Genomic DNA, 11861 nt, shown 5'->3' with positions numbered 1-11861 from the left:
GAATTATTACAGTAGAAAAACATATTAATATTAAATTAATAGAGGATTAAATTTCCTTATTTTGACCTATCTTATCTATCGGGCGAGTTAATGCTCACAGAGAACAATCGCCTCCGGCTTGCTTCTTATTGTTTCGCTCCGCCGCCTTCTTCCTCTCCAAGAAATGTTCCTTGGCGGAATGGTCTATTGCAGGTAGGTAATTACGGCTTACTTGCCCCCCTACTTCTCTAATATTGAGAGAGAGAGAGAGCGAGCTAGAGAGAAGGGGGAGGAGATGGTGCTGTGGGAGATAACGTTGGCGACGGCATACTTCTTGGGGTTGAGGCGAACCTACCGACTCGCCCTCAGGATCCAGCGGCGCGTCGTCGGCCCTCGTCACCCCGAGACCAGGCAATTCCTCCACAGGTGCCCATCTCCTCTTGACTTTGACGTCCCAATTGTTTTGCTCTCGATTGTTATTTTCGCGGAGAGATTTGCTGGAAGAGTCGCAGTAGTTGATTTGTGAAAATCTCTTAAGATATTGACTTACTACAAGATAAAATGGACAATCTTGATGTTGCCCTTTGTTCATTCTCCCACTTGTGTTCCCATGATTACCCCTCTCGATGAGATGACGAAGTCATTCTTGATCCACACTTGAAATGGCTGGAAATCACTGAGATCACACGGCTCTTTTCACATTTGGTGGATCGTGGCCCTACAACAACTTGATATTAGTGTTCTTTGCTGTAAATTGCATACCCATTGGAAGTTCCAGTGTAAGCTGAATAAGAATGCCCTGCAGTTTCACTCAGATCTTCATCCCTATCATGTACTCTCTCTCAGTATGAAGAATACCGTGATATATCCTGTTTGTTAAACGTTGATTACATCATTTCTCATTGTCTCATAAGCTTTCATTCATTACATAGGTTTTTTTTTTCCTGGGACAAACAAACAGTGCCCTCAAGAAATAAGCCTAATGCAAGGTTTCAAAAGGAAACATATTGGCCGCCTTTTACAATTGCATATTAACATGTCAGACATTATATATATTTTTTATTATAATTGAAGCCTGGTTTGGTATACAACTTTTGATTTGGTTTGGCATTGTTGTGTTACAAAGGGATTTAACTTACAGAATCTAGACAAACAATGAAGAGAAGTTTTATCTCTTTGAATGAACTATTTTTCATAATAATAAATAAACATGTTTGATATCTTTGTAATCTAGGTTTAGGGTTAACAAGCACATGCATGATATATGGTTATTGCAGGTGTTTGTACCTTTTTTTTGTGACTACTAAGTTAATGCATGCTATACTAGAAAAAGGAAAGGACTTTACAAGTATTTAGTACATATAATACATGAATATGCAGAAGTAGCTCCTGTTTTTATGACCACTAAATTCATGCTTACTGTACAAAGAGAAATAGGACTTTATAATTATTTAGTTCATATAATATTCATTAAACATGTGGTTATTCTTCTTCATTCGTTGCAATGGCTGCCATGCTGACTGATATAGACCAATATTTTGACTATAGGTTAGGCACTTGATGCAGTTATCTTAACCGTGACATTTGATGCAGCTTGGATTAACCATGAAATAAAGAATAAAATATGATAACAAAGTTGCTACATAAACACAGACACACTAAAAAATTGTATTGCCGCCAATGTACTTAATCTAACTTATTTTTGTTACTTTTATACCTCAACTACCAGGATATACACATCCAAATGTTTAGACTTATGGAAATAGAAGCATCTTCATCATCCCACGCCAATCCACAGAGGTCAATCTTGGCTTGTTAAGAACTTTGGAACCTTCCACCTCTAACTATCTATTTATTGTACTTTTCATGTTATTGCTTCTAATTCACTGTTGTTAGTGCTAAAAGTACTGAACATCTAAGAGCTTACTATTGTCTTCCATCCATGTTTGTAACATTTGGTATTCTAATTTAAATTAACATATATATATATGAGAACATGCAACTACAACTAAGACTTCATGTTACTTATTTGGTGGGGCAGTTTTATTGCGCTTAGTCTTAAAATGTTACAATGATATGAAGATGCTTATTTGCTTGTTGAGATCAAGTGCCCAAATTTGACTTCTCTTACAAAGTGACAATCATCCATTTGTGAAATGCCAGCTCCCCTTTGATCATTTGTGGACTAATGAAAACATAGGTAGAGATGTTTTTATTGTTTGCTGCAGCAAAACAGCTCCTTGAGTTTGTATTTGTTTTATGTGGCTTTTGTTGGGTGCAGGAGGACTCGCAGTATTTTTGATGTGGTGGTCAGAGTTGTTCAAAGCGTACAACATAAGGACATGGAAGCCGGGAGGAGTATAGGGAACTCTGTCCTTCGTTGGCTCGATCCAACGAAACCATCAGCACAAGTTGGTGTCCATAGTGGGAAACCTCCAATTAGAAGTATCTGCATGTCCAAGTATGCAGCAAGCCGTAGTCAGCTGCTGCGAACAGGGAGGAGTATTGTACGCATCACAGATCAGGTCAAGAGAGGTCGATCCTTCTTTACTCCCTGGAACATCCCCATGAAAACTTTCCCAACTATAGGCATGATGATGCAGCCTATGAAACCAGCAGGGTTGAATGGCCAGTACAGGCATGCTTCTCAGTACATTCCCAATTCGTCAGCCATAGTTCATAGTAGAATTATTGGCGGAGCTGAAGGTGTTCTCCGCAAGGACATCGCACAGTGGATGCTGCATACTTGATGAGATTCAACTTCAAAAAACCTGCCTGTATGTATATGTGATGATCAGTTCTTTTAAACTGATTAAAGCAAGCTTTTTGAAGATGTTGGATGTCCGGGTGGATTTCCATAGAATGATTTGAACTGTTCACAATAATGTTTAGAGATAATTTGCAGTCTCTTTGTAGCGTGTATCTTTGAAGTATCTCGAGGTATTTTTGAATGTTCAACCTTAGTACTTGGTCTTATCTTACGTGATTCCCAGTTCTCACAACTTCCGCAGAGAATAAATCTGCAATTATATCTAATATATGGTTGGACTCGACATGGCAAAGCGTGGCATATATCGTATCACAGCTTTCAGAGATTACAACGAAGCAACAATTGAACATACCTTGTGAGCGTAACATTTAAAGAAAATATCTTCATAAAACATATATACAATATTTTGTAATCAATGTTACAAAATCAATATTATAAAAACAGTTTTTTCAAGGTATGTTTTCAATCTAAACTAATTAATGTTCAACAATGTTGTTATCTTGATATTGTTGATTGGGGAGCCGTCACGATTTGATTATGTCTCGAAGGTGCAAGTTTGTCTTGATGATTCATGTAACAGTCACAAGAAGTGGTTAGAGTGAGGAGAGATTCAGCTAAAACAATCTCGAGAGGTTGCTGATGAATTGGGCTTCCTTGAGGCACTAGGGATGAGCTGAGCATGCATTGGCTTCGTCGAGAATCTTGCATAAGTGGTCAGCATAATGAAATTTTCGATCGGACCCTTTCGATAATTAAGTTAATTTTAAAGGGAGTGGGAATAGTAGGGTTTTTGTACGTCGATCCCCTCTCCAAGCTTTGGGCGTCGACTTCGATACCCAAGTAATCGATGGAGGGAGACTATGATGCACCGTCAGTGAAAGATGACCACAAGGGCGTTGTTTATCAAGGCTAGTGCTTGCTCGGGATAAGTGGATAATGGTTGTCTGTGCTAAGCGATCGACAAAAGGGGAAATAAGTTTTACCATCAAGGGTTTGCTCCTGGCAATTGACTTGTGCTTCCTTTCTCGAAACTATAATTGGTCGGGGGTAGAAGATCGTGACCCTATCGCCCTCTAGTAGGAAAGGAAGATTTGTGGGTTCTCGCACCGGCATCTTCGTCTAGGTGATAGTGGGTTGTCGGATGAGTTAGTAGGTCATTGTTGATGTCATCTTACTTCCTACGAACGATTTTTTATGCCCACAATGAGAGTTTTGACGATAATTAAGATTGACCATATCAAATATCAAATAACAAATTCGTGAAGGATGGTTCGAACCCCTAGGAGAAAGTTTTGCTCGACTAAGCAGCAAATCTTGAATTGTATTCCTTCGAGACAAAAAAAAAATCTCTTCTAAAGAATAATGCTTAAAAAGATAAATTGTATAAATTTATCACATTGTGTTGATTATAAAAATTGACCATCTCAATATCAAACATGATCGAGAAAATACTCTAATTCGGCCAAATTGATATAAGCAGCATCAGCACGCAGGACAAGGTTCAATTAGGCCTTGTGGTTAGTTGAGCCGAGCCGGGTTTCATGTACATGCCTCCAAATCTAATATTACCTAAATTTCCTTTCCATCATTTCCGAAAACACATGCACGAAACGGCAAAAGATACGCACGAAGCGTCAAAAGATATGCACGAAGCGGCAATAGATCCACGAATCTGTTATCGAATATATCCGATCGTGGTCGGTTGACGAAGTGGCCGCCGAATCGTGCCGCCCAGCAATCACGGCATGGCTTCCTTTTATTATTATCCTTTATTTAATTCTGATTCTATTATCTTACAGAATTAATCGTCTTCCGTACTCGATCACCAACTCTCCTCACTGGTGATAGCCCATTTGATTCTTCCCCTCCCTGCGCCTAATTCCGTACATTTAATTTCTCTCGTCTGCTCCCCCGATGCCGGCGGCGGATCCAACGAGATCGGTCGGCCACGCCTCGAAGCACTGAGATGCCGCCGATCCGATCCGGTGAAAAATCAGGCTATATTGGCCGACTAGATTTCCATCCTTTGATCCTTATCCAGCCTTAAAGATCTGATCTTGGTAAGAGATCCTCCCCAAAGATCCGATCTTGGCAGCACATCGATCGGATTTGTTTGGGATTTACGCGGTCATCGATCATAATCGATCGGGAAGACCGAGAAGAGAAGAAGAGGAGACAGAGATGAGCGGCGGCGGCGGCGGCGAGGATCCGGTGCGGTTGGACGACGAGCAGCTGGCAGAGCTCCGGGAGATCTTCCGCTCCTTCGACCGAAACAACGACGGCAGCCTCACCCAGCTCGAGCTGGGCTCCCTCCTCCGCTCCCTAGGCCTCAAGCCGAGCACCGACCAACTGGATGCCCTCATCCAGAGGGCCGACACCAACGCCAACGGCCTCGTCGAGTTCTCCGAGTTCGTGGTCCTCGTCTCCCCGGAGCTCGTGGCGGCCAAGTCCCCCTACACCGAGGAGCAACTCCTCCGGCTGTTCAAGATGTTCGACCGCGACGGCGATGGGTACATCACCGCCGCAGAGCTCGTCCACTCCATGGCCAAGCTCGGCCACGCCCTCACCGCCACCGAGCTTACCGGCATGATCAAGGAGGCCGACACCGACGGCGACGGGCGCATCAGCTTCCAAGAGTTCTCCCAGGCCATCTCCTCCGCAGCCTTCGACAATTCCTGGTCCTGAGTCCATTTCCTCCCTTGTTTCGTAGGTACCGAAATAAAAAGGTCTCTCCTTCGCCATTTTCCCTCATCCTTTGGTCTTTCTTCTGCTTCTCCTCTATTTCTGCACACAAACATAGTTCACCCGAGTGTGATATGAATGGATACTGGATGAAACCAGTGAGGACGGAGGTGATGACATGTTTGTTTTGGCTCATGTACATGGGGATTCACAAACCCAGTTTTCTGTGCATAAGATCTTGCTAAATTATTGTTTCTTTCATGTCAGAAAACCATGTTTTCTGTGTATAAAAAAGCCTTTTTTTTCTTTTCTTTTAGAGAGTGATGGATGATTACTGAATCATTGGTCGATCGATACATACATTTCGGTGTTGGGGCTTCTTAGTTTATGCCTATAATCCAAGAGCATGATCCAAGAGCCACCAGAAACGAAGGATACAGTGAAATGCTCTCTGTTGTTTCAGAGCATCTTTCTTGGGTGTCTCATTCAAATCATCATATCAAGAAATAAGTAGGTGCTGATTGACTTTGTCTGAGAAAGCCACTGGAAATGGATTAGAAAAGAAGAAAAAAAAGGACTTAGGATCACTGAACTATTATAGATTGCCGAGTAACAGGAAGATTATTGAGTTGCCAAATTATCCTTTATTAAATTTTCTGGATCAGTTCTAACACTATTGGCTATTCATTAACTTGAATAAACAATTAAATTTAGTTTAAATCAATGATTTAAGATGCCTAAACTTAAATCAGTGATCGCAGTTTACAAGTGATTGTCTGCACTACTACATATTAGCTCTTCGGAGGTCATATCAGCTCTCAGAACTCACCTCATTATCGACTCATCAAGAGTGTTTTTCATCTTCGCACATCTAACTTAAACATCGAAGGATCATCGAGCAGACGAACGACAAACGAAGGTGATTTCCACAGTTTTAGATGAGGTGGAAGGCATAGAAACAAACTAAATGGTATTAGCTATCGCAGGTTACAGCTAATAATCTTAGCTCTTATCAGTCCAACAGCGAAAAATGTTGCTTATAAGTCCCTACTCCATTTTGATCTTAGATTAGGTTTCCAAAGTTTTCTTGCCAGGTTAGATGTGTTGGATTGGCTTACAGAAGCATCTTTTGTAGGTGGGTATGATATATCTATCATCTTTATCATTAATATCTTAAATATAAAAAAGATTTTAAACTCTCAAGTAGATATTGTTATAGTAAATCATCACTATATCAATAGTGAATCAGTGGCCAGCGATAATCTTAAGCTTACGATAGGCTTACACCACTCTTATGTCAATAAAAGCAGCAGAGGACAAGAAATATTAGACCGATGAGTCCTGAGTCTACCTAAACCCAACCAAAGCTCACCATCAAGAAACCGCAACCCTGAGGTCTTGTATGCATCATCCTCACCTTTTGCTGTTGGGTCAGGATGTGACCTAAAAGATCACCTCTCTTTTCTCCACACGCACACACTTCCATCTCCTTCACCAACCTAAAGTTCAACTGCGACTTTGGTTTCAGACCTTTCTTTACGAAGAAGTTTGCTTTCTTTGTTGACAACTTGTCAGATCCCACTGCTCAAGAAAACCTGTGCTTATTACGTGATAACAGTGTCTTTAATTTTTTTAATCATGGGTGAAAGCTCATCAGTTAATCACCCCATCTCTCACGTTAAAACATGATTAGCAACTGGTGCTCTTATTTTGTCGGGGGCTCTGAGATACCAACACTTGGAACAGAAGAAAGATGTTCTCCAGAACTAAAAACCTGCTCACATTGCATGTAATTAGCTGCAGCTGCTTGTTATCTTAGGACTGGTTCTTCTTCTCCAACCATTTCGAGTGTGACAGATCGTGACTTCAATTACCAACTCTTGATTACTATGGATTCAATGAGTTCTCTCCATTTTTCAGAACCACCGGTGCAAAGCATATAGAATTCTGTTCGTTTCCAACTTTTCCATTGGTTCAAGTCATTGTTAGCAGAACTTGCTGCGTCTAATCAGTGTCAAGACATACCTAAACCTGCCTATCTTAATTCTATACTTAATGCATCACTTCTCCTTCTTCAAAAGGTTTATAAAGCTTCAACCCTAATGAATCAGTGATACTATTATATGTCGACACACCTGCAATTAACTCGGTAGCCCACATCTGAAGTAATACAAAGATAGAAGATGTGTCTCCACACAATATGTGAAAGGAATTCCCATAGCAAAGCATTTACTGTCTGCGATCGACATCACCTGCCTTTCAACTGTTCATATGGGGTATTCTAATGATGTCGTTTTGGACCAAAGCTATTTTATTGCCAGTAAGCTGCATTTCTAATTATGATTGAACGTCGCCTTCTCACAAGTAATCTAACTTGGAAACGGGACAAAGGGGTAGATGAAGTGTCAGTGACCTGTAGGTAGAAACCCTAAAGGGAGTCAAACAACTTGAACTGTAGACATTCACACTGCAGCTATGGCAGCATGTCAAGAGTTTGGTGATGGTGAGGTAAAAGGCCACGAGATGTTGGTTACCCTAACTTGGACTTGGAATGGAGCTCTGAGCTACGAGTGGAGGTCAATCTTCTTTTCTAAGTTGGGGGTGGGGTTTTCTGTAGTGATCTTGAGCTGACACCTACGCCCTGTTTCATACTCTTGGTCAAATATTGTTTCCTTGATAGAAAAGGAGTAGCTCAGCTGACTAGATTGTGGGACATTTGACCAAACACAAAAAGCTTCCACTATATATGTTCTCGGTTCATCTTTCTGTGGCTGCTCTGAGCATATAATAGCTGAAGCAGCTGCAATTCATCAGACTAGTTTGTGATGAAAGGTACTTAACATATCATCTTTCCGAAAGCATCAAGGTTTCACCTACCAAGCTTTAGAGCTCCTCCACTTTTTTCCTTCTGAGAAAAAGGCTCGAAGACCAGTAGGGCTGCGATGTAGGAATTAGCTCACGTGTGAAGGCTCAAAGAGCAGAAATCTCCAGTCTCCTAATGCTTATATTAATGTTCTTTTTCCTCTTTTGGTTTCCTATTTGTTGTGATTCTTATGAAGCATTTTGCGTTGCGTAAATTAGCATAGTGTTTCTCCTGAGTTCTTAAAGCATGAATCTAGCAGATGACAGTCTACATTGAATGATAACTAGACACTGAAGCTCTAACATGCATACTTGATGACAAACAGAGGAACTTAAATCTTCACCTTAACAATTTTATCTGAAACGAATTATAGTAAATAAACAATAATTATAGCAATTATGGCGAGGTCTCTTTCTTGAGTGAATCACTAAAGTGGAGAGAAAGCCTGCAATAGCAATTATTCCATTCTATTCTCTAAATGAATCTGTATCAGTTGCTGCTTTCTTTCCTCTGCCGAGAGAGCCCTTAATTTGATCATGGACAGAGTTTGAAGGTTCCTGCTGTGTGCTTTGTTTTGGTCAAGACCAACCAACACTAAAAAGCAACGAATGAAGGAGTGCAGAAGACTCCCCGAGAACAGGTGAGCAGGAAATGCGATCGACAAGATGCACAATCTTCCTGTGTCATGTCATTGTCTGCGTCACTCGTAAGTTGACGACATAAACGGGAAGAAATGGGAGTCGAGGTGACTGAGAAATCATCCGACAGAATCCAGTGACTTAAAGTGCTTGTTTGCGACACTAAACCGACCGCCTGTGGCCTCTTGCCTAACTCCCATCTTCTTCTACTGGTGAAGGAGACGCTGTGCTGTGTGTACACAGTGCAGCTCTTGTTGACAGATGGATAGGAACGGAGTACATGTCAAGCGTCAATGGTCTTTCATGGATCTTTCTTTACCAGTCAATCCAAAATGTGGGTCCCAGCTTGGTGATACTCAAGTTGTCGTCACGTCACCTCCTTTCCTACCCCCCCTCCTCTCTCTCTCTCTCTCTCTCTCTCTCTCTCTCTGTATAAATATATTACACGCTCACTCTTCATCGCCACGAGGCAAAAGTCCTTCACAAAGAGAGAGAGAGAGAGAGAGAGAGAGAGAGCGAGATGGGTCGTGGCCGAGCGCCTTGCTGTGCGAAGGTTGGACTGAACAAAGGCTCATGGACGCCGGAGGAGGACCTGAGGTTGATAGCTTATATTCAGAAGCATGGGCACGGAAATTGGCGCGCTCTGCCCAAACTCGCCGGTCTGTTTTCCTCTCTCCCACGTCCATTTCCTCTTCGTATATATGCATATATCTCAGTGAATTGACATGGACCTTCTCTTTCTTTCTCGGTTTGGTTTGGAAAGGTTTGCTTAGGTGTGGGAAGAGCTGTCGGTTGAGGTGGATTAATTACCTTCGCCCAGATATCAAGCGCGGCAACTTCACCGAGGAGGAAGAAGACAACATAATAAAGCTGCATGGGCTGTTGGGAAACAAGTAAGACCATGAACTTCCATGCTTGGTGTCTAAGAAACCCCTGTTGATGATCGTTACGTAGCAGCTCGAAGTTAGTCTCGATCCTCATCTGGCACGGAGACGATGACTTGCTTTGATCTTGTTTAGGTGGTCCAAAATCGCGTCACACCTACCGGGAAGAACTGATAATGAGATAAAGAATGTGTGGAATACGCACTTGAAGAAGCGATTGGCATTCAAAGAGCAGAACAATCCTGAGGAGGCACTCAGCTCATCTTCCTCCAGCACACTCCCCTCCTGCTCTGATCAAGGTGACAACAAGAGCAACGGGGAACAGAACAATCCATGCTTGCACTCCCACAACTCCTCGTTCGAAGTGATCGAGATCCCCATCGAGCCCGACGTGGACTTGTGGAGCATGTTGGATGAAGAACCGCGCGGTAGCACCACGATCATATCAAGCGCTTCTTCGACAGAACTCTCCGCCATGAATCATGGCGTCGACCCGGAGGTTGTTCCTGACGTGCTAATCGATCCGGATATTTGGAGCATGATCGAGGACGAGGATGCATGCTCGTTGACCTGGGAGGCACTTGAGCCGAACAATTCCTTTGCAGTGGAAGAGGAGTCAAATAGAGAAGGGAATGACGGTGAATGGTTGGAGTACTTGGAGAAGGAGCTTGGCTTAAGGGAAGCTGCGGCCGTGGAGGACCAAGGGAGCCCGCTGAGGGGTGCTGTCGAACAACCGTGTCCGTGGGTTGAGAGGGAGGAAGGTGACACAGTGTCATGTTATCTTCACGAGGGGCCATCTTGTCCATCCCGTTCGGATCGTCTTGAGATTGTCTTGATAGATTGACATGGGTTGAAAGTTTGGCTCATTTGCACAACAGAGGGTGTATCTTTTAATCAGATCATGCCAAGTTTCAGGGATGTTGGACGAATTCCTCCTACCTTCCCTCGACTGAGTCAAAGTTGTGGGTGATCAAGTTAGAATTTTGCACCTGCAAAGATGCTACTGTTATGCATGTCAATTGCTCGGTTCTGCTACCGTCGGCAGCAGCTGATTTGATTCATCATCGCCACATGTATTTTGAACTTGATACATGGAATATATGCATCAAAATGCTTCTGTTCTTGCATTATACATGAACTTCTCATCGTCAGATTATACAGTCAAATCAGAGATCTGAAGGATATCAAATATCAAACTTGTGTGTGATCCTATGCTGCATGGGCTATTTTCTAGCAACATGTATTGGTGAAGAAAGATGAATTACCTGATGCAAATACCATGTTTCCTGCTCGTAGAGGTGGAAGAGTCACCTGCTTTGTAACTTTGGCAGCTAAAACAAATCTAAAAACACAGAGGAGGAGCAATCAATTCTGATTTGTTGATTAAGCAAACTTATTCCCTATGTATTTCAATGAATAATATATTTGTTTAATCTTTTCTAGTCCCAAATACGAGGAAGAGAGAGAGAGAGGAGGGCATAGGCATCGAAGGAAGATTAGGTGATCGTCGCTACTATAAACGTTATTGTCATGATTGAAGAGAAGTGATGAAGCAAACAAATTATGTTCTTTAGCGAAGGTGATGAGGGCGAGAGAGCAATAGTGGGTGACGAACCCAACGATCGCCAAGATAGAGATCACGAGTAATTTCATCTTTTAGAAAATAAAAACGAGAATAAAAGTAAGGTATAGTTTTTGGCCCATTAACGGCCCAATAAATCACATATTGGGCTATGGGCAGCCTCAGGTTCACTGTAGGTGACAGGAGAAACAGATAGTAACAATGCAAGTGTTTGATTGCAAGAATATTTCCTTAGTAGTTGCGGGTTTGATATTTGACAACCATATATGCATTTGGTATTTGCAATTGTAATTAAAACATAATAAAGGGAGGAGGCCAATCCATCCTATATATGATATCTCAAATTGGAAGTTCATGTGCGTCATGCACTAATTTGATCTCACATATATGAATTTGTTTCTCATACCTAAGATATTGATCTGATGGTGTCATATCAGATCTATTTGGAATTCCCTAAACCTAC

General features: G+C 42.0%; 3 protein-coding genes across 3 annotated transcripts; all 3 read left to right on the top strand.

Moving 5' to 3' along the window:
- The first annotated feature begins 74 nt into the window (after positions 1-74).
- LOC103975232 (uncharacterized) lies at positions 75-2955 on the top strand. Its single transcript, XM_009390138.3, has 2 exons — positions 75-405; positions 2261-2955. The coding sequence occupies exons 1-2, from the start codon at positions 275-277 to the stop codon at positions 2727-2729; spliced, it is 600 nt and encodes a 199-aa protein (XP_009388413.2). The 5' UTR covers positions 75-274; the 3' UTR covers positions 2730-2955.
- A 1495-nt stretch (positions 2956-4450) lies between these two features.
- LOC103975233 (probable calcium-binding protein CML18) lies at positions 4451-5742 on the top strand. Its single transcript, XM_009390139.3, has one exon. The coding sequence runs from the start codon at positions 4931-4933 to the stop codon at positions 5432-5434; it is 504 nt and encodes a 167-aa protein (XP_009388414.2). The 5' UTR covers positions 4451-4930; the 3' UTR covers positions 5435-5742.
- A 3646-nt stretch (positions 5743-9388) lies between these two features.
- LOC135605042 (myb-related protein Zm1-like) lies at positions 9389-10946 on the top strand. Its single transcript, XM_065094717.1, has 3 exons — positions 9389-9591; positions 9696-9825; positions 9952-10946. Exons 1-3 carry the CDS (start codon positions 9453-9455, stop codon positions 10658-10660), a joined length of 978 nt encoding a protein of 325 aa, XP_064950789.1. The 5' UTR covers positions 9389-9452; the 3' UTR covers positions 10661-10946.
- The last annotated feature ends 915 nt before the right edge of the window (positions 10947-11861 follow it).

This window comes from Musa acuminata, chromosome BXJ2-2, assembly GCF_036884655.1.
Source record: "Musa acuminata AAA Group cultivar baxijiao chromosome BXJ2-2, Cavendish_Baxijiao_AAA, whole genome shotgun sequence".
Lineage (NCBI taxonomy): Eukaryota > Viridiplantae > Streptophyta > Magnoliopsida > Zingiberales > Musaceae > Musa > Musa acuminata.
This window is presented reverse-complemented; position numbering and strand designations above follow the sequence as displayed.